The 23,318-nt window shown below is 35.5% G+C and overlaps 1 protein-coding gene across 4 annotated transcripts in view; it reads left to right on the top strand.

Annotated features, from left to right (window-relative positions):
- The first annotated feature begins 6,084 nt into the window (after positions 1 to 6,084).
- mroh1 (maestro heat-like repeat family member 1) overlaps positions 6,085 to 23,318 on the top strand; it is a 44,504-nt gene continuing 27,270 nt past the window's right edge. For 2 of the 4 annotated variants that reach the window (XM_048151885.1, XM_048151882.1), the window contains exons 1-8: positions 15,436 to 15,679; positions 16,371 to 16,467; positions 18,134 to 18,279; positions 19,701 to 19,832; positions 20,724 to 20,886; positions 21,475 to 21,573; positions 22,368 to 22,519; positions 23,113 to 23,253. In XM_048151885.1, the coding sequence (XP_048007842.1) occupies positions 16,437 to 16,467; positions 18,134 to 18,279; positions 19,701 to 19,832; positions 20,724 to 20,886; positions 21,475 to 21,573; positions 22,368 to 22,519; positions 23,113 to 23,253 (864 nt within the window). In that variant the 5' untranslated portion in view covers positions 15,436 to 15,679; positions 16,371 to 16,436. Of the gene's footprint in view, positions 6,320 to 15,435; positions 15,680 to 15,816; positions 15,893 to 16,370; positions 16,468 to 18,133; positions 18,280 to 19,700; positions 19,833 to 20,723; positions 20,887 to 21,474; positions 21,574 to 22,367; positions 22,520 to 23,112; positions 23,254 to 23,318 lie in introns of those variants that run through there. The other 2 variants (XM_048151884.1, XM_048151883.1) reach the window with 2 other exon arrangements.

The raw sequence follows: 23,318 nt of genomic DNA, 5'->3' as shown, positions 1-23,318 counted from the left end.
GAGATTTGTTACAAAGTCAAAATGTAAAAGCACTACTGTAAGAGCAGGTGCTGTAATGTTTCCTGTGTAATTCATTTTCTTATGAGGATACCCACTCAAGCCACTTTAGCTGTCAAATACCGATCATGGCAGCCGTAGTAAAGGAGCTCTTCCTGCTTCCCTTCCTTGATTACCCTTCATAACCATACTTTGATTTATCCCTCCCTCGTTCTCAAGCGTCAGCTGTGTATTGACCTTTAGCACAACAGGAAACCCCCAGAGTGCCATAAACCAGAAAGCCAGAGTCCTCAGCTGGAAAGCACATAAAGGGATAGTTAACCCAAAATGAATTGAAAAATTCTATCATTATTTACTCACCATCATGTTTTACCAAACATATGACTTTCTTTCTTCTGTGGAAAACAAAAAGAGAAGTTTAACAGAATGTCTGAGCTGCTCTCTTCCATATGGCCCCTTCTAGTCAAACCAAAGACTTTAGATATGCAAAAAATGCTGCACTCATATTACTTATGAATGGGAGAAAGTGCAATGCACAAAATGGCAGAATAGTCCCACCTTCTCAATAAAAGCATCAAATGCTAATTGGTAAAATCGTGTCACTGCAGCTAAGAGAGGCGTTTCAAAGATGGCTGCCGAGTGAAATTACTTGCCTTAAAAGCCACAATATGTAAATTTTCACCGATTATTTAAAACAAAGGTGTAGCTTGATGATGCTTTGATTTTGTGGAATCGTGGGAGGTGTTGTCTTCACATCTACAAAATAAAACCAGAAACCGAGAGTAACGCGGGTATGTCGTAATTGATAGGCGACACACACGGACACGGTCCATGTCAAAATTGCTTATTTCTCTGGATTTAAACATTCTTGGAAACATTTGGGATAATTGGTGTAAGTACAAAAGTACACAAAATATAACATTGTTTTAGTGTTTTTTGAATATTTTAATCTAAAAATCTTACATATTGTGCCTTTTAAAGGGACTTTGATCAAACTCCAATAAGGGCAAAAACAGCACCATAAAAATCATCATAAAAGTAGTCTTTGTGACTCATTAAGTCTAAAACCATATAATAGATTTGTCTGGTGGTCAGACTGAAACTGACCACCAGCCATGACCTCCATTCACTTTTCTTGTATGGAAAAGACTAATTATAAATAACTTCTGCAACACTTAGGGTCCAATTCTCACTATTAACTAGTTGCTTATTAGCATGCTTATTACTAGGATATTGGCTGATTAGTACTTATCAAGTACATATTAATGCCTTATTTTATATTGCATGACCATATTCTACATCCCTTAATCCTACCAATACCTAAACTTAACACCTACCTTACTAACTATTAATAAGCAGTAATTAGGAGTTCATTGAGGCAAAAGTCATAGTTAATAGTGAGAATTGGACCCTAAACTAAATTGTGACCATAACTTCTTTTGTGTTCGAAATGCATTTAGCTTTAAAATGAGGATGGGTAAATAATGACAGAACTTTCATTTTGAAACATCACTCAGACATAATGGTTTAGAATTATGTACCTAGAGATCCATCGTGAGGTCCCCTCATGTTGCATGCGTAGTTCACACGTGTTCATGTTTGTTATCGTAGTTTGCATGGATGCTAGACTGATGATCTGCACCGCAGTAAATCTCTGAACTTAAGAGCTAAGCAGGGCGTTTAACACTCTCTTGGGATGCACAGAATCACCGTGAAATTAATCTCTGGTCTTCTTAGTATAAAACACATGCTTGACAAGTGGATTACTACCAACAGATGGCATTGGACTAGTCTTGCTTCCAAACATCAAGAATTTAGCAAGCAGAAACTGATCCCTTGTTGGAATAAAAAAGGAGTAATAATGAAATAATGTTTGAAATATGACTAGATGAACTTACACAAGCTAAAGCTTGATTAATTCTGTGGTTTATATTAGTGGAGCCAATTTAAAAAAAGAAATCACTTGTGCTCCCTGACCCTTCTACTAGATGAAGCGCAACTGAATGGAAAAGAATGCAGGGACGAATTTTAATTTTTTTCTGTTTTTAACTTGACACAGCCTCTTAAATTTGAGGCTGAAAAAACAGTGGCCAAAGTTGTCCATCTAGTCCATGTTTACATAGTTTTTGCAACATCCATAGGCCTAAATTTAAAATGTATTCATTTGAATTGCATATAAAATTTCCATCCATTTGGATCCAGATTTAACATAAACAAATGAATAAACTTAATGTGGTGCATATTTGTCAGTCATGCATAAATAAAACCTGTAAGAAACGGGTAAGCTTTCTGTAAACTGAATGCATTTTAAATGCACAATAGCCAGGTTTATATTTATCCCCAATAAATCCAATTTGTTTCAATCTCATACATTTCAACTAATTAAATATTGCTTGTTCCACAGCTGGCAATATTTTAACCATATTCATAATTTTTAACTGAATAAATGTAATTGTTTTCACAATGAACAAATATAATTATATGAAAAAAAAATAAATAAATAGATACAAAAAAGTTAATAAACTATGGCATGATTTTTTTTTAGTGTATCCTAAATGTTTCTATCCAAACACGTATAAGGCATAAATTCATACTTTTGCTTTGTAATAAAGTATTTGGTAGTGCCAAAATTTATACAAAGGACAGAATGTTTTTCTCTGTCTCAGATTTCTCTGACTGTCCAGTCTCAGCCACAGTGATTTAATTCACTGAACACTAAGAATATACTGTGCATGGTGTTAAAGAGAAATATTGATATGCAGGGGCATATTTATTTCAGAGTATAGTGTGTTAAAATTCCTTTCATACTTTCTGACTTTAATTCTCATAAAAATACTATAGGGCTTGCAAAGCATCAATATGTGTGCCATGACACTGAAACCTTTCTCACAGTTGCACAACGAAAGATGAAAAACTTTTCACAGTTGCTGCTTTTCACTGTATTTTGGGGACCTCCCAGAAGACTGTTAAATGGCATTCGTTTCCTTAATATGTTCCAGTTTATGAACAACGTGAACAGTTTGACATATACACTTCAATTACTTTAAGAGCTAATTTTCTTATTCTCCTTATCATAACTCTACTTTAAACACATATTTTTCCATTTACTGAAAACAATTGAATGTTTTTGTAAGAAAATGAGTTTCATACAGTTACTATTCAATGGACCAGACAGCAATGGACCATTCATTTTATTACAAATTTGTCTTTTCTTTGCATTTCAAGCACTTCATATACAAAGTACTAGTACAAGTAAACTAACACCATTCAGATGGTCAATGGATATTTTCTCATTTCAAATGGGATGGAATGGAGACTTAGTTCAAAGAACGCTGGAATTTCATGATTATTGTTTTGATATCTTAATCCTCTTGCTTAAGAGAATTAAAAACTAATCCTGACATTTCTTTCTAAACAGAACCCTGCTTTTAATTTAGGTGAAATACAATGTTTATGTTAAATGTTAATTTTTAAATAAGGTTTTATTGGAGCAAATATTGAATATTTAACTCAAATGGACCATCACACTTGTTTATGTCTTTTGGATGTGATGGGAGTATATAGAGTTCTAGTATAAAGGATTTATTCATTGGTTATTTTCTTATTCACATATTCCAGGTCAACACAATTCAAACTCCAAAAGAGCCTGCTTCAGATTCTTAATTAATACCATTTATGTTCAAAACTAAACTATAAAAGATTCCTGAGATTGTACCGCAGTACCGCAGTGTGAGTCTCTGAGTTGTTATTTGTAGAGCAGGTACAAGTTGCTCTTAGCCTTCCTTAAAGATTAAACCTGCAATTAAAGGATTCACTATTCAACCATGATCATGTATCATCTGACTCATTGCTGAGAATGGCCCAAAGCACACACACATATGAGCTCAGCCCTGGTATGTGAAGACCAGCCTGAGGTGGCCAATCACTTAAAGCCCAGAATAAAACTTTATTCACAGAGATTTACCGATTTACAAGCCGGTGTCAGTGTCCAGGACGAAAGACAGGAGAGGGGTGAACTCATATTTTTGCAAGTGTTGAGTGTCCTCAGGAGAAGTAAAATTGTGGTTCACAGCTGTTCAAACACAAAGCTATTTCAGCATGCTTAATAAGAAAAAGCCACAAGGGCTGTAAAATATCTTGTAATAAAAAGATGTGTATGTGGAGAGTGGCAAAGATCCTAACACTACACTCTGTCCATTAATTCTGATAAGCTTGGACCTTCCTCCACTGCCGGCAACGGACAGGAATCAAGAATATTTAAATGATTTTCAAATGCTATTAACACAACAGCTTATTTTTTAGCATTTAAATAACATTTTTTTTTTCTTTAAATCTTTAAATTTTTTGTACTTGTATTATTAATTATTTGTATTTGTAATATTTCTGTGGAAACTGAATTTTTTTTCTCCAAAAGAACAGTGTTTGTTTGAAATATAAATCTTTTAACATTCTCTTTACGATCACTTTTGATCAAATGAATGCATCCTTGCTGAATAAAAGTATTCATTTCTTTAAAAAAAATAAATTAATAAAATAAAAATAATAAAAAAAAATCTTATTGGCCTCAAAGTCAACAAGGTCTTGAAGACAGTGTGCCTGGTTTAATATCGAAATATTTCTAAGAATGCCACAATAGCTGGTAGGTACCAAAGTCAGTACGTTTTAACAACTCTATCGGTACTGGAATTTAAAAAATGTGATGCTTTGAGCGCTGTTGAGCGGATTCATAATCACCTCTGATTAGCCATTGTGTTTACGTGCTCATTGGATATGTCTGTGATTGGCTACAATGATCAATGCATGGGAGTGTTTGTTAAAAGTGGGAGCATTTGAAAGCGGACCGGTCCGCGATAGACATCTGCTTTCAAACGCTCCTGTGTGTATCTGTGCAAGCGCTTGGTGAAGAGCGTCACTGATGACTATTTACAACGTTTTTGAAGCGATGATCATTGAAGCCAATCACAGACATATCTGATGAGTGCGTCAACACAATGGCCAATCAGAGGTGTTTTTGAATCTGCTCAACAGCGCTCAAAGCATCACATTTTTTAAATTTCAGTAATGACTAGGTACCGAAGTCGGTAGTTTTGACAACTGTAGTAGCTGGGTTTCCATCCAAACATGAAGCGAATATTTTCAAATTTCGCAAAAAGCAAACAAACAAACAAAAAAATGTGAATTAGGTGCGTTTCCATCAACTTGTCAGAGCGGATGACGGTGATATTGGTAATCTATAACCAACAGTAAATAAAACACCATTAGCGGAAACAGCCGATTAGTCACGTGGGTTTAATGTTCGCTACATCAGAATTTATTCGGCAAATGCGTTCCCATCTCCCAATATTCGCATTAAAGGGATAGTTCACCCCTAAATGAAAATTTGATGTTTATCTGCTTACCATTTGGGTGAACTATCCCTTTAACCTCAAGTGAGCGCACAAACTTTTTTGCAAAATAGGGATTTATTTTTCAGAATTTGGCATTTCCATCACTCGATTCTAATACGATACTTCAAAATGCGCATAAAAATAGGGTGATGGAAACAGTTACTGAGGGATGTAAATGATGAAGAAAATGAAGAATAAAATGATTCAATGGGGAAATAAAAGAATTCAGACACTCATCCCATAGGTCACTAATATGACCTCATGACTTCACTGTTTCCTCTGGAGCCAAATTCCACCTGCAAAATTTCTCATTGGGATATTTTACACGCAGCTATATTCACATATTTTAAATCAATGACAGTGACAACACAATTGGATCTTGGAGAGCGTGTTGTTTGGGGCAGGTTTAGTGTGATAAATCTGGCCTGTGGAACAAAGTTTGAGTCAGCCAGGATCTTTTAGATCTCTCTCCTGTGTTTGTGTATTGTATTAATGTCAAGAACACCTGAGCCAAATTTTAAAAGTCGAGAAATGCAAGATCATAAACCGCAAGAAAAAAATTCTAGGTTGGGTGGAATGTACCGTTCAAATGCCTGACAAACATAATGACGCAAACACAGGCATGCAGCAAAAATTGTATCTCATATTTATGTCTGATTTGCATGATGTCTAATCTGATCCAAGATGCATTTGTTGCCAGACTCTTGACAGGTAGATGCTGTATCGGTTTTCACACTGGCTTCAGCCACAGGGCCCTCATCATATGTATCACTTTACCAGCCAACAGCACTGGATTCGTGCCACACACACGAGAGGACCAATGAGAACCCTGGCTCCAGACCTTGCAGACAGTTTAATACCATTAATAAGATCATTTCCTCCTCTTCCAACCTCCCGTCAGTTAGCGTGATAACAACCACATGACATCATCACAGGTAATCTCCAGCTGTAGATATGTGTCTTAAAACCAGTTATATTGGACTCTAGATTTCAGACCTCTGGGCTTAGCAATAACTGTGTCAAATCTGTCTAGTATAAAACAGCATTAAAATACTGTTTTTAAACCAACTGTCAACAAGTTCATCAGCTGAAACTACCGAGACCTGCTTTCCGAGACCTGCTTTCCGAGTCCTCAGGGGGACATGTCACTTTTAATAAAGCTAAAATTCTCCTTCACTCTTTCCTTGAGCAAATATGATTATATTGTGTGTTTCATATGGAAATGATGTAGGCGTTTATCTGTAAACGGGCTCTACTTTAATTACGACACAGCATCCACTACTTGAAAGTCATTGCGAACTCACGCTTTTTTAGTCATGAGAAGTCAGATTTCTGTCAACCGTTTATTTCAGATGATTCCATTCAATGAACTGGTTAAAAAAGCGAATCAGAGGTTCTTTTATGTCATCGCGTAATGGCTTCACTATGCTGCATATATGAATTTCTTAATTTATTATTTAATTCAGTTTTTTATATTAGTTAACATTTTTAAATTAAAAAGTGGTTTCAGGTAGTTCATTAGTTTTTTTTCTAGGCTTAACTTTGTGTTAAAAAGTTCAGTTGTACCAAAAACTACAGGAAAGAGAGGAAAGAAGGTGCGTCCCAATTCGCGTACTTATCTGCTATTCTATGCCGTTTTGTCGTATATATTACTCAGTGAGTTGTGTGTTCACATCGAAAATTCCAAATAGAAATATTTTCACTTTAAATACCTGGATAATTCAACTTACGGAAAAAAAACGAAACTGGCGCCGCGTTCGTTCCGTAAGTAGAATAGGGAAGGCGTAGGACATTCAGCGTAAGTGTTATGAAGAATGCGGAAGCGGAAAGTACGTTCAAGGCGATATTTTGTTTATAAAGCATAAACGGTTGTATTTTTTTCGAAAATGACCGATCGATTCGCTAGATAAGACCCTTATTACTCATCTGGTATCGTTTAAAGCCCTTGAAGCTGCACTGAAACTGTAATATGGACCTTCAATCTGTTGGTAGCCATTGAAATACACTATAAGGAGAATAATCCTGGAATGTTTTCATCAAAAACCTTCATTTCTTTTCGACTGACGAAAGAAAGACATGAACATCTTGGATGACATGGGGGTGAGTAAATTTATCAGGAAAAGTGTATTTAAAAGTGGACTTATCCTTTAAGGGGCGGAGCTAAAGAGATATTTTGGAGCATTGCTTTTTTCGACTCTCTGATTGGTGTCATTTTCTGTACAGCATCATGGGTAATGTAGTTTTTCACCAGGAATTCCTCTGGTAAACATGATTATTTAAAAAAATAAGCTGAAATAATGTGGGCTGACGGCTTCAGCAGAAGCAAATACCATGAATTAAAGGGTTAGTTCACCCAAAAATGAAAATTATGTCATTAATGACTCACCCTCATGTCGTTCCAAACCCGTAAGACCTCCGTTCATCTTCGGAACACAGTTTAAGATATTTTAGATTTAGTCCGAGAGCTTTCTGTCCCTCCATTGAAAATGTATGTACGGTAGACTGTCCATGTCCAGAAAGGTAATAAAAACATCATCAAAGTAGTCCATGTGACATCAGTGGGTTAGTTAGAAGTTTTTGAAGCATCGAAAATACATTTTGGTCCAAAAATAACAAAAACTACAAATTTATTCAGCATTGTATTCTCTACCAGGTCTGTTGTCAATCCGGGTTCACGACTCCGCAGTGACGCTGCTGACGTAAGACGCTGCTGACGTGTTATCAGGTGCGCCTGAGCTTCGTTTACAGTCTGAGGGAGACGCACGCTGTATTCAAGCTATTCTACATTGTTTGTATTTTGGTATTGCTATATTTTTTAAAATGGTGCATAAGTGTGCATGTCGCAGATGTCCTAATCACCAAAAACAACGACGTAAAAGTGCATTACCAACGCCGACAGATGAAAGGATTCAATGGAATCAATTCAATGGAATCAATTCAATGGAAAGGATTCCGGAAGAGAATACAATTCTGAATATAGTCGTAGTTTTTGTTATTTTTGGACCAAAATGTATTTTCAGTGCTTCAAAAACTTCTAACTAACCCACTGATGTCACATGGACTACTTTGATGATGTTTTTATTACCTTTCTGGACATGGACAGTCTACCGTACATACATTTTCAATGGAGGGACAGAAAGCTCTCGGACTAAATCTAAAATATCTTAAACTGTGTTCCGAAGATGAACGGAGGTCTTACGGGTTTGGAACGACATGAAGGTGAGTCATTAATGACATAATTTTCATTTTTGGGTAAACTAACCCTTTAACAACCTGTTTTTAAAGATTTCTAAAGTTATCGTTCAAAATCAGTTTTCTTATGGAAGAAATGAAAGGAGATTTTACTTCCGGAACCTGACCGTTGCACTCTATTACATAGCAGAGGGGGAGGGGCTATCAGACTCCAATGTCGAATGACAAAATAACCATATAAAATTCAAATACTACATGACTGAGTACATTTGAGTTCTTTTTCAAGCCAAGTTTACTAGAGATACACAGGTAGAGAGAGTGAGAAGATGGAGTGAAGAAATGCTTGATGCCAGTCCACTGGTCTAAACACGCAATCCTGAACTGTTCTTAAACACCACGTCAGAGATCCGTGCTCAGATCAGATTACACTCCTGTCCATACTGATCCCACCCTGCGCTAACAGCAAAACTGACCCTGACGTAGTGCTGCCGTTTGGAATTTTTGTTCCCCTCGACATGTGGTCCTGATTTCTCTTGTGTTTAGGCTGAACGTAAAGGGTAGATTTAGAGCTTTGGCGTGTGCCTAACCTTTATATTACTGCGATTCACCTCTCGTTTCACTGAATATGAAAATATTAATTCTGGGAGTAATGATAGAGCTTCAGGGGGCTCTAAAATTTGTCATGCCATTAAAGGGACTGAGCGCATTACAGATACTCTTTTATGCAGTGTGAGGGACTTTTGATACCCTCAGTTATTTACGTACATTTCAAACTTAGAAATTATTGTCCTGGTATAAAGTAAGATCCATATGTGAATCTGATTGCTATACATGCGCCAGATTCATTGAGTGTATAAATGTTATATGAATTATTGATCTATATTAAAGGTGGTTTTGCATATTTGGACAGCAGCAAAGCCTATCGTTTCCACATGAAAGACGAAAAAGAATCCTTTCCATTATAACTGGCTGTTTAAACAACCTATATTAAACTGTATTCAAAGCGGTTCTAAAATGTCACATTTTTCATGACTGAAAATATTTCATCTGCTTATTTGGCTGCATAGTGCACACATGTGTCTGTCACACATTAGGTGCCTCTCAGTAAAAGCAGCAGGTTTTTGTGAGCGATTCATCCCGAGCTCTGTTTATGAGACTGACTCCGTAATTCTCTCTCAGACCTGGAGTCCCTACTGGGGTGAAATGGATTGGCTTCCAGTTTTCTCTATGCATTAACAGAGGAGAAAATGTCTCAGTAGTTTTGCATTCCTAATTAAAAATGCCACACAGTCTAGTAGACTTTGGATTTTGTTTAATAAGACTGAAAATCCCTGTTGTGTCTCATCAATTGCAGTAAAACTTTCATTAAACTCCCTGACAAGGCCAAGAATATAAAGAGCGAAAAATATGGTACATGCTGTGCAAATAAAAGCTGTGTAATTACAGCAGTGCTTGAACAGCAGGACACACAAATCAACTTATGCAATACATCATTTCAAGACCTTTGCAGTCAAAACTCTGTATCTGAATATTAGGACTTATAAAAAAAAATTTAATAGGACATTTTTAAAGTTAATCATTATAAACAGGGGTGCACATAACTTTTTTAGTCTGGTTCTCAAGGGAGCACCTGGAGATGCTGCTTGGTACTCACACTTTACGTGACACGCTTATCCTAAAAGCTGTCCTCGTCACTTTCCTCCTGACTGCTCCCCTCGCTATCTTCTTTTCTCTCAAACATTGTAAATGATATATATATTTTTTTAATTTTATTTTACTAACATTAATGACACAAAAAGCAAGAAAATTAGGCTGTGGTCACTTTAAGAAGGAAAGCACGGACCGAATAACTGACACACATCCGGTTTCTTTCTCAACTGTTCACTTATGACATAACCGAGCGAATACTTGCCGAGACAGGTATTTTGTAGTGATGGGCAGAGCGAGGCTTCGTGAAACACTGAAGCAGTTGAATCAAATGTGCCGTGATGTTTCGAGGCTTCGAAACAATCTGACACCCGACTCCACGGTGACACCTAGTGGTCAGAACAGTGTAAATGCAACAAAACTCACACTAAACATGCAGTAAAAGGGTCATTCTACAGAAACGTCCACTTTTGGTATGACAAAATGTCTTAAAATATATATATTTTTTTAACATTTAAACTTAGACCACATTATTATATTACACTTGGACTTTATGAATACACATAAATGACAGCTTAATGATTTTTTATTTTTTTTGTACATTTATATAAAGATTGCATGTCCCCTTTTTTTGTCACTGGTGTTACCTTACTACTTTGGCATTTGTAAACATTTTTATGAAATATTATTTCTCAATTTTTTTCTGCACATTCAGTCAGAGTTACAGATTAATAATAATAATGCAAAAAATAAGGAGATTATGTGTTATTTATTTTAATCAGGTTAGTTAAAAGTGTGATTGAATGATGTTAATTCAATTGCGCAACCATGTATTTGCTATAACAATAAAAATCTTTGAAAAACAGTTATAAACCAGTAATGATGCAATCCTTTAAATCTTAATTCTTGAGTGTAGCAGAATTCAATTAATGTAAAATTATTATCATGTCACATATGACATTTTATTTAATGTGACAGACAAAAAACAGTAACACCAGTGACAAAATGAATCACCAGTGACGTATACATAAGACCAAAGATCCTTAATTTTTCAACTAGAATTAAGTAGTTTGGACTAAATTTTTACATTTGGTGTACAATAAAAGACTATCGTTGACACTTAGTGAAAGCAGTCAGTAAAAGATCATAAACAACATTTTAAAACTAAAGTCGCTGCACTGAATTTAGCCAAATCCCTTAATTTAGCCATATCTGACCAAAGGAGGATTAACAATGAGAAAGAAAAGTTAGAATCATGTAATCTTAGTGCTTTTTTATGCAAAATAACTAAATGAATAGCTTTAAATAAAGTTTATCTATAAACGGGTAACACCAGTGACGGTGACACCAGTGATATTTTCATAAAAAGGTAACACCAGTGACATTTTTCATGAAAAATGCATTTTACAAAATGGCTGCTGCAAGGAATCAATCCACATGTTGTGAATCATGATATATTCACTAAATTAAGTAATTTAATCCATTTGTATTCTAGTTTTTTATAATTCCCTAGCAATAAAGTAGGTCACACCAGTGACTTCAACTAAAAGCTTCATATGAAAATATGATTTTATAATTAAAATATCTGATAACTGAAAAGAGATAGTGGACTTTCCATTGGCCTTTCTTCATTGATCTTCAGGAAACAGGTAGAAGGAAGTCAAGTGATGTCATCAGTGTGATTTTTTCTTTCAAAATAAGAGATTTTTGTTAAAGGTAACACCAGTGACACAACACCAGGGGACCACTACATTCATTAAAAAATGTATAATATTTATTTAGCATTTGGTTTTTTTATGTCATTTACATTATATATTTGATAGTTATGCATACATTATTGTATTTGAAATGGTAGAAAAACCTGTTTGTGAGCTCAAAATAAAGCCCTTTCCCTCTGTACATGACTGTGGGGACGAGCACTTCTGTGGCGCTTGGAATTTTTATAATTAATTAAAAAACAAATATTGCCACATTGATGGCTCAACAAGGTTTCATTGTTCAAATAACATATTGTTTCATATTAAAATATAAAAAAATTGTAATCCTAAAGTGTTTTTTAAGTGTAATATTTCTGTAAAGTCTAGGGACAGAAAAGTGGACGTTTCTGTAGAATGACCCAAAAACACCTTTTACAAATCTATTGCAAATGTTTTATTGAGAGTAAAATCAATCAAATGCAAATAACTAATCATCTAATAAGATTAAATATATTGTGTCTGTATAATATGTGTTCTTTTATCAATTTTCAAGGCTTCTTTCTCTGTTCCATGGCTCAAGCTAAACAGGCAAATAAGAGATTAATAACTACCATTATTTATTTTGATTATTCTAATGTCTAATTAAAACATCTACAAATTTATAAAACTTATCAGAGATCAGGTAAAACCCATACACACTTTTTCAACAGTTCTCAGTGAATCTGCATGATTCATGGGTTAACTTTATCATCGCCCTCTACCGGTGAACCACTGAAATTTCAAACTTTTGAAATGTTTCGAAACAGTGATGATATAATGAAGCCTCGTTTACTAAAATCACGTGACTTTGGCAGTTTGATACACGCTCCGAATCACTGATTCGAAACAAATGATTCATGAAGCTTCGGAGCTTCATGAAGCACGTGTTTCGAAATCGGCCATCACTAGTATTTTGACATAATTTTGTGTGTATGTGTCCGTTCAAGCGCAAGTAAACGCGAAAGAGGAATTAATTCGGTGTTCGAGCGCTGTCTGTCTCTCTCTCTCTCTCTCTCTGCCTGCCTGCGCGCGTTTCAGGGGTGTGAGGCTGTGCGCACAGATAACAGCTCACGAGTCCCGATTTTCGCCTCTTCTTCCGCATTTAAAATCGTTTTAATGTGTTAATTGGCGAGACAAAACACGTCCAAATTATAAACGTTTACTCTATGATGGTTAAATTTAGCAGTTAATCCGCGAATCACATGCGTGCTGAACCGCTGGACCTTATCTGTACGGATAGCGGATTAACTGCGATCCGTTGCACACCTAATAATTAAAGAACACACTTGATCATGATTGCTAACTTACCAGAGATGGAGAAAAATCCTACTCCAGTAAGTAAACGTGTCCCTGTGAATCGGTCCTCAAAAATGTTGGTACTCAAAAGCGCTTCCCTCCACGTTTTCTGGTGCGCATCGTTTATTTTTACCGCGCATGCACACCTGCGTACCACTTATGTGCACCTTGATTATAAATATATTTCGGATAATTACATTTTGCTAAATTCCTCACAGTTGAATATTATAGATTTGATTATTATAGATTATTAAAGAATCATATGTCATTCTTAAGGCCATTGATGTAACCACACTCTCAGTACTCATATCAATTAGATGTCAAAGACTTAAAGGTGCTCTAAGCGATCCCGGGTGGAGTAACTTCCTGTTGACGTTCGAAGTGTTGTCAAACAAAACAGAGGCTAGCTAGACCCTCCCTCCTCCTCCTCCTCCTCCTCCTCCTCCCCCTCCCCTCCGTGCTTCCTGAAACAGTCATGAACACGCATTTATAATCATTCTTGTTGGTTATTGGCTGGAGCATGTTTATTATGATTAGTGGTCCAGGCTGCACCAGGTAGTTTTTGTTGCCGTTTTTGGAGCTTGTGGCGACTACAGAGACCACGTTTTTTTTACAGTGTGTTCAGGGGACAGGCAGCTAGCGGATAGTGAGGAGATGTTTGCTGTATGTGACAAAAAATGTTTTGGCCTAAAAAAGCGTGACATCGCTTAGAGCACCTTTAATATAAAATGTGCATGCATGATTACTGTTTCTTTGATGTTGGCCAGATGCAGAATGCATTAGAATTGCATAAAATATATATAAAAACACCCTATGCATGTTAAAGATCTTATTGTGAACAATTTAGCCATGCACACATTTTTAAAAGAAACTTGTAATGTTTAAAACATCCTAACTGGACATTGGCATATACAGGACTTCCCCAATTCAGTGTTCTCAAACCCTGCCCCTGCAAGCTCACTTACTTCTGAGTGCAACACGCACATCTCAACATCCAGTCAATAATCGATTCATAGAACCCAAGTACATTTTTCTTTTTTCAATAATACATTACACCCATCACCCGGATATACATCACAATACGGTAGAAAAGATCTTTTGCCACTTCCAATTAACTGGCTTTAAGATTCAGATCATCTATCTATAGGGGACTGGCCTGGGTAGTTATCACTGTCACACAGGCAATTTGTTATAGCAAGGGCTATACCTCAGTAATAGGTTTTGAATTATTACAAATGTGTTTTTTGACCCATTTGGGAAAAGTTTTATGGCCCAGAGGGAAGGCCTCCATCTGACAAAGCCCAAAAGGTTGCTGACACATTTCAAGTCTAAAGAGCTCAACAGGTCCCTCTAGTGTGTGTTGTGTGAACTGAGGAAAACACCTGTTAACCTGTAAAGCCTTTGAGGCAGGTTCACTAGGAATATTAAAAATTTCAGTATTCTTCAGGGCATGGCAATTTACTAACAGAAAGAATATAGAGGTTGACATCACTTTCCTCATGCTCAATCTGGGATAATCTGTGAAAATGCTTGACAGAAAGTGAGAAGTGGTTGTCAACTTTTTTGATCCGAAGACCCCTCTTTGTCCAACACAATATTTGATCATCATATAGGATATATTAACATATAGGATATTTCCAGAATTTCTGATGTAATTATATCAAAGTTTGTTGTTTTCAAGCTTTTTTGTTAACAGAAATTGGTAGTATAAATATATTATATTATTATATTAAATAACCATGAAAAACGAAAACTTCCAAGGATGTATATTCTTTAATAAGAACAATATTATATAAGTTCTTGAGGTGTGGGAAAGAATTATATTATTGCTGTCCTGATATTATGTGTGAGTGTGTGTATTTTTTTTTTTTTTAGAATTTTAATTTATTTAGATTTGAGTTTGATCATTTTAATATATTAATAATAATTTAGTAATACTTTTAAGTTCTCCTGCTAAATTGATCTGTTGTCCTTGTTCCATTGGAACAAATTTTAAAACTGTACATTAACAAACGTTAATCATTTCTTTTTAAGCATGGTAAATAAAAGGACATTCAGCCGTCCCAAATTGTACTTTTACCTCGCATATGCCATACATGAATAATTAAGTAGATCGATTTGCATGCAGTGCGTCTTCTTCGTTGGTGTTTTGAGGACTACGCGACAGGCCACGCCCCCTGTGATGCGTTCCTCCTGAGCAGAAACACGTGATTAGGCGTGTTTACCTATGATACAATGTAGCGTCTATGAGAGCATCAACCTCAGCCGAATTATCAATTACACGGTTACGTTCAGGATCAGAATCACTTATCGGATTTACATTAGGGTCTTCGCTGACAAATAACTGCTTAATGCATCTGAGAAAAGGGAATCAGAGAGTGTAGCCTGGGGGCGAACGAGTCAAGCAGACAGACGAGGGGAAAGGTAACAAGATTGACATATTGTTAATCTTTAGACATTTTACATTGTCGTAAATGCATTTTAAGCGATTTTATTTGTATTTCAGTTGCCTTGAGTGCATGGCAGCCAACGTAAATGTAATGCAAACGCTGTCGTTGTAGTTTAATAGGTCGCTGTGGCTTTGAGGAAGTTGACATCGAGCGTGAAATACTAACGGCTGTGGAAGTGACCTACAGTGTTAGTTGGACTATAAATCCATATCTCAATACGTGCCGTTTTCACTGCATGTTACATGATCTGTGCTTTTTCTATGCCATATTGCCTAATCACATGGAATGCGGTGTCGGGCTGTGTCTCAAAACCTAATGAGCTGCCTACCTAGACAGCATTTTTAGGAATCATAGGTGCACGTACGATCCCGATATATCAGTTACACTTGGTGCTAAAAATGTTGTCTGTCTAGTCCACTGGTTAGGTTTTGAGACTTTGTGTTGTTTAGAAATATTTTTTTATGACTGGTACCGAGATGTAGCCTACAACATATTATTGTTTTAAATGTTTATGATGGTAATGATTAAATACTCTTTACAATGCAACAATTAAATATTCATTGTGGATATTCTTACAACAATAATGATGACAATAAACATAATATAATAATTTAAGCTGAAAAACTGATTATTGGTTCATCTCTGTTGTTGGTTTGTATCTGTAGAGTGGGCTCGTTTGAGGGATACTGGACCCCCAGATGTATTCCTAAATCTCTGCTGCTATCCTCATTATGGGTGTTATAGAGGAGACTGATGTAGAGCGTGAGTAACACTCTCGTCCACTTTGCACACTATATACTTAATGTCAAGTAATTTAATAGTCCACACACCTGCACACAAGCACTTGTAAGCATCCTGTCACACTTGTCTAGAGTTATATGTTGAATGTTTGTCATGTTATACATTGCTTTGGTTTTCATCTCCATTCTCTCAATGTAAAGCAACACTGGTTAGTTACTCGTAGTGCTTTTGGCTGCTGATCAAATCTGTCTTGAGGCTGCATTTATTTTATATATAAAAAAAGTAATATTGTGAAATATTATTATAATTTAAATGATAATGTAATGTAATTCAAATGTAATGTAATGTAATTTATTCCTGTGATTGCCAAGCTTAACTTTCAGCAGCCATTACTCCAGTCTTCAGTGTCACATAAAAAAAAAAAAAGTTATATTGCTTAATATTTTTGTGGAAACTGATCAATTTTTCAAGATTTTTTGTTGTTGGTGAAATAGAAATCTTTTGTAACATAAATGTCTTTATTGTGACTTAATTAATTTAGTGCATCTTGCTGAAAAAAAGTAATATTTCTTTAAAAACAAACAAAAATCCTACTAATCCCTAAACTTTTGAATATTAGTGTATTGCATATTAGCTCAGCCCTAACAGAGATTGAGAGGCAGATTGATAGATATATACATGTCTTAACTGATGTCAAAAGCACCTGTTTTTCATTTAAAATGAACTACCACATAAATCCAGTCATGAGCTTCTCTTATCCCATTAGTGTCTTTCAACACTGAATTCTTTAGGTTGGAATTAAAGCTAATTGCCCAATGAGTATGTTTAGGCAACATTTACTCTGTGCGCTGTAGGTAGATTAGAATAATCTAATCAGATGGGACTGTATGTGAAGATTAAGTATGGTTAAAATATCCAGATGTTGCAAAGTTTGTGTCAAGATATTCTGCATTGCAGATCCTCCCCTTTACGTTGTACTCTCTTTATTGTGAGTTTGGAGCAGGAGTGAGTCATATCATGAGGCATCCATCATGTCCTCGATGCAGCACTTGTGACCTGCTAGTGCATGACTCAGACAGAGTTAATTACACAAATCCCAATGATTAATTGATCTCCCACTCACAAGAGTCGTGTTTGTGTAGGTGAAAAACAGCAATGTATGGTGTTGAAAGAATATGTGTAGTCTGAGATAGTAAGACTAATAAAAGGTCAGTTTAAGGTCAGTTTGTCCATTGAGAAACAAACTGGCATAGTGGCTCAATCCCAAACTTTTAAATGGTAGTATATAATTGGCTGCATCTGAAATCGCATACCCTCTTGGGTAGGTACTTATTTTGAATAATGAATTACTTCACAGCCGCTAAACAAGTATGTTCTATGTAGTATGAATGAAATTCAGTCGTTTCACTGCCATTCACCAATCCTCTCCTGTGGCTTCTTGGGATAGTAAATATACACATTTGCACAATCTTGCCGGTAGTAGGACATCCAGGTACTTTGTGCCTACTTTCTTATGAGTATTGTTAATTCGGACATACTTCTTTTGCCACTTACTGTTTTCACCTACTATATAGTAGGGACGTATACGGTTTTGGATGTAGCTTCTGTGTTTGTGTACAACACACATTTCATAAGTTTTCCATCCAGTTCTGTGTACATATTAATGTGTATGTTTTTACCTTATCAGAGGTGACCCTGGCTCTTTTGGATGCTGCCAATGACAGGGACCCGGTGGTGCAGGAACAGGTCAGGAAATCCATCTTGACACTCGGGAACCAGCAGCCTGATAAAGTCCTGTCCATGTGCCAGGACTACCTGCTCAAACACCCCAAGGTCAGCCAAAGATTCTCCTTAAAATATCTGAGCCCGTTTTAAAAAGGTTTTCCAGAGAAATATTATTGTTCTCTTCAAATTTTCATATGCTTGTCTCTTTCCTCTGTGAAGACTATTAGATGTTAAATAGATTAATGCTGAATGTTGTTGGTTTTATATGTTCTAAAAAGCATCAATTATCAGAAGTTATCCTGGATTCAGTCTTGTCTCTGAAGCTTTAGATATGCTTATATTCAAAGGTTTGGGGTCAGTAAGATTTCTTTTAAAGAAATTAATACTTTTATTCAGCAAGGATGCATTTAAATTGATCAACCGAACAGTAAAGATATTAATAATGCTACACAAGATTTTAAATAAATGCTGTTCAATTGAACATTATATTAATGAAATAATCCTGAAAAGCTGTATAATGGTTTCCACAAAAATATTAAGCAGCACAACAAAGAAACGTTTCCTGAGCAGCAAATCAGTATGTTTTCTGAAGGATCATGTGACACTGAAGACGGAGTATCAATGCTGAAAATTCAGCTTTTCTGTGACAGGAATAAATAATATTCTAAAATATATTTAAATAAAAAAACAAATTGTTTTTTTATTTTAAATTGTAATAATATTTCACAATATTGCTGTTTTTTGTCTTAAATAAATGCAGCCTTGATGAGCATAAGGGACTTCTTTCAAAAACATTAAAAAATCTTACCATCTCCAGACTTTTGAATGGCAGTATAATTGTTGTCAACCATTTTATGATAAAAATAGTGTAACAATGTCTTTAAATGAAGTACCTTTTCTATTCTAGTCTATTAGAGCATAGTCTGTATTTCTTGAGCAGATGTTTATAATGATAGCCAGGCTACTTTGACTTTCAAGCACACTTAACATTACATTGCTGAGTTGGCCTGCTAAACAGGAAGCAGAAACTCTTTGATGTCTCAGATGATTTGACAGTTGTATTGTAATTCACTGCGTCACATTAAGTAGTCTCATGCCTTGTTTTCATGTTATGCAAACACATGATTCCTCTGTTTGTGTGGTGAATTTTACTTCCCAGGGAACCTTTTGAGGTCAAATCGCATTTTGAAAACATTTCCCCATAGAGAAAGGAAAGGGAAACACACATTATCAGTAATAAACCAAATATCTGTAACCACATCTCTTCCTTTTATTGATTTGTAATGCCTAGGGCAGACCCACTGCTTACAGACATGGTTGTGTTGCTGTTGCCTGCCTCTGATTCAGCTCATGTCTGTTTTAATAGTTGAAACACCTGCTTTGTCAGATATGAATACAGGATGTATGAGTTTGCTAATTTAAGACTCTGTGTTTTTACTTATTTATTATTGTGATAGCATGTCTTTTATAGTATACTTCATTAGTACATGTGCATGAGCTTACTTGCAAATCATCTTTGTCCTGTATAGCTGGTGGTCGTGCACAGAATGGTGGTCTTACAAACCATTGAGCTGGTGGTGAAGAGCAGGATTGATGACATTAGTTACCCCAAGATCAAGAGTGTCATACATCTGGCGTCAGATGAGATGACTAAATCAAAGGTAAGACTACTGATTTACACTGTACTGTTCAAAAGCTTGGGATCATTAAGATTTTTTTTTTTTTTTTTTTTTTTTTTAGAAATTCATACTTTTGTTCAGGAAGGATGGATTACGTTGATCAAAAGTGACAATAAATATATTTATAATTTTATAAATAAATGCTCTTCTTTTGTGCTTTCTATTAATAAAAAAAAAAAAAAGTCACATTTTCCAAAAAAAATTAAGCAGCACAACTGTTTTCATCATTGATAATAAGAAGAAATGTTTCTTTCCGCATATTATAAATGATGAAGGATCATGTGACAATGAAGACTGGAGTAATGAAGCTGAAAATTTAGTTTTCCCATCACAGGAATAAATTGCATTTCAAAATATATTCAAATAGAAAACAGTTAATTTAAATTTTAGTAATATTTCACATGATTACACTTTTTTGATCAAATAAATGCAGCCTTGGTGAGCATAAGAGATTTTGGTTACACTTTATTTTAAAGTGACGTAATTACATTGTAACTACTCAAATAAGTACTGAGTAATATAAATGAACTGCATGTACTTACTGTAGAGTTACGGTTAGGGTTTGGTTTAGGGTTAGTAACTTGTAATTATGAATAAGGTACTGTTATTACTATAGTAAGTACATGTAGTAACATGAAACTATGTCACCTTAAAATAAAGTTTTAATGGGACTTCTTTCAAAAACATTTAAAAAAATCTTACTGATCCAAAACGTTTGAACACTGTGACTTAAAAATGCAAAGAACTGGTTTTGTTTTGAGTGTCTTACTTAGCCCTTTCAATGACATTTAGAAAAATAGTTATGTGACAGGTTACTCCTAAACCTGGCAAAATTGAGTATTAAAACAAAACAAATTGTCTTCTTCTGTACAGGAGGTTGTCCCAGACTGGCAGCAAGCAGCCAGTAATATACTGGTTGCTGTGGGAAACAAATATATTAATGACATCATGGAGGAGATACTCGGGAAGTTCCAGCCGGGAGTTTTGCCTCACTTCTTTGTGGTCCAGACACTGGCCAGTCTCTCGGATTCAAATGGTACATAACCTTAATCAAAACTCATGAAATTCATTAAAAGGTTTCTCTAGTGATGTCTTTCTTTTCTGAATCTAATTTAATTTCATTAATTTTACAGAATTTTCAGATTTTTGAAGCTTTTATTTTAGTTTTTAACTTGAAAAATGATAAGGAAGTTACAGTTTTACCTGCAAACTTTAGTCAGGGAGTTTGCAAATTATGTTAGATCATGCTTTGTTGCATTTGACAGTTGATCATCATTTTTTTCAGATCCTTATTTTTACTGAACCTTGTTTATTATTTATAGCACCACATGAGCACTCACATTTTTATTTTCACTTCCTGTAAACTTTGTTTTAACATTTCAGGTTTCATTGGGGTCAACACCAGTGTTTCCCAACCTATTTTGTCTTATGTACCTTTGTAGCCACATCATTTAGGCTTCCCATCTGAGTCAGTTTACCACAAACAGCCTAAACTCCCCTTAAGCCTGACATTAATAAAAAAAAGTATCTCCATAATGTATATTTGGACTTTTTGTTTAAGTCCTGCATTCTTGTTTTATTACATTTTTGAACTGTTTTGATATGTTTGACCTCTGCCCCACAGTATATGGAATGGTACCTTTTCTAAATGCTATAATGGGAACCATGTTGCCCATGCTGGGCATGACCAAACAAGACAACATGAAATGGGTCTTCTCTTCCGGTAAGTTCAATTACAGGTTTGCAAAAATTGTTACATTTTATGTGTCAGCTAAATTAGGGCTGGGCGATATATCGCATGCGATTCTCACACGCATTTCGTCAGTAAAGCCGGTTCCCTGATTACCGCTAAATCGCCATCACCGATTATCTTCGATAATGAACCCGATTTTGCGTGGTTTGTCCGTGAACTACGGCTCTGTCTATTAAAAGGCGCTCCATTTGAAAGCAGGTGATGGCGATTTGGCGGTAATCAGGGAACCGGCTTTACTGATGAAATGCGCGTGAGAATCGCGCATGCGATATATCGCCCAGCCCTAAGCTAAATTTATAAATGTGAATAAATGTATACACCACTCTTCAAAATTTGGGCGTTGGTAATTTCATGCTCTCTTAATCTTATTGATTTGATCAGAGGTTTTCTATTTTAATATATTTTATTTAATGATGGCAAAGCTGAATTTTCAGCATCATTACTCCAGTCTTCAGTATCACATGATCGTTCAGAAATCATTCTAATATGCTAATTTGGTGCTCAAGAAACATTTCTTGTTACTGTCAATAATAAGAAAATTTTGCTGCTTAATATTGTTTTGGAAAAGTGATCTTTTTTTCAGCATTCTTTGATAAGAATAGAAAGTTCAAATAATCAGTATTTATTTGAAATATAATTTTTTGATCAATGTAATGCATCCTTACTGAATAAAAGTATTTTGTCTTTTACTTGTATGAAATGTTTTGATTCCTATTAAATGTTTGTTGTGATGTGGCTTCTCATCTGTTAACGTTTCCTCTTAGCTCTCTGCCGCTTTAGTGAGAGCATTCTAGAATATCTGGCCAACCTGGACAAGGCTCCAGACCCCACTGTGCGCAAAGACACCTTCTCCAGTGAGATTTACTCAGCCTACGACATCCTGTTCAACAGCTGGATCCAGAGCAGAGAGTCCAAGGTACACTCAATGAGATGGAGCACACATCCAATTACAGCTAACTCACTTTTGAGACTAAAGAGGGACATGAATTTGTGCCAAATGGGTTCATTTCAGTTTTCTTTGGAGTGGAAGCAGGGAAAAAACATGTGAGCCTGTGAAATGAATCTGCTTCTTTCAGAGAGGTGGATTTCTTTGTAATTGCTGAAGTTTAGATTGTGTGTCATTTTTTCGCCTTTACACATTTCATTTTTATAACACAGAAATGTACATTTTAAGTCATTACAAAGCAAGCATTTTATACCATGCTGTCATTAAAATACTTCTTGTTCACTGATCATCAAAATAACTTCTAAAATAGTTTTAAAATATTCATAAAGTGATTCTAAATATTTTTTTGTGCTTTTTTTCAGTCAAATGACCATAAACCTAATAATTTACTTCCACTCCTCATCCATTTCTTAAAAAAAAAAAAAAAAGTCTGGTTTGGTTATTTTTTTGTTTCTGTTGTCATCTGTTTCTGTTTCCGTGCTTGTGTTCAAATGATCTAGTGTGAGAGTGTGGATTCGTGTACATGTTTGTACCTGATTGTTCATGTGTGTGTTATTCTGCAGCTGCGTCTGACTGTTGCAGAGGCTCTTGGGTCAATGAGTCACCTGATGGCACATGATAAACTGGAAGAACAACTTCCCAAACTCCTTCCCACCATACTGAGCCTCTACAAGAAGAATGCAGAACACTACATCATCAGCAAGGTAAAGTCCTCCTTCCTCTGTTTCATCTGATTCATAATTAGAGGAAATGTTTGGTGGACGTTAAT

The sequence above is a fragment of the Megalobrama amblycephala genome, linkage group LG13, assembly GCF_018812025.1.
Source record: "Megalobrama amblycephala isolate DHTTF-2021 linkage group LG13, ASM1881202v1, whole genome shotgun sequence".
NCBI classification, from domain to species: Eukaryota; Metazoa; Chordata; class Actinopteri; order Cypriniformes; family Xenocyprididae; genus Megalobrama; species Megalobrama amblycephala.
The sequence above is the reverse complement of the archived record's forward strand: the minus strand, read 5'-3'. Positions and strand labels throughout refer to the sequence as shown.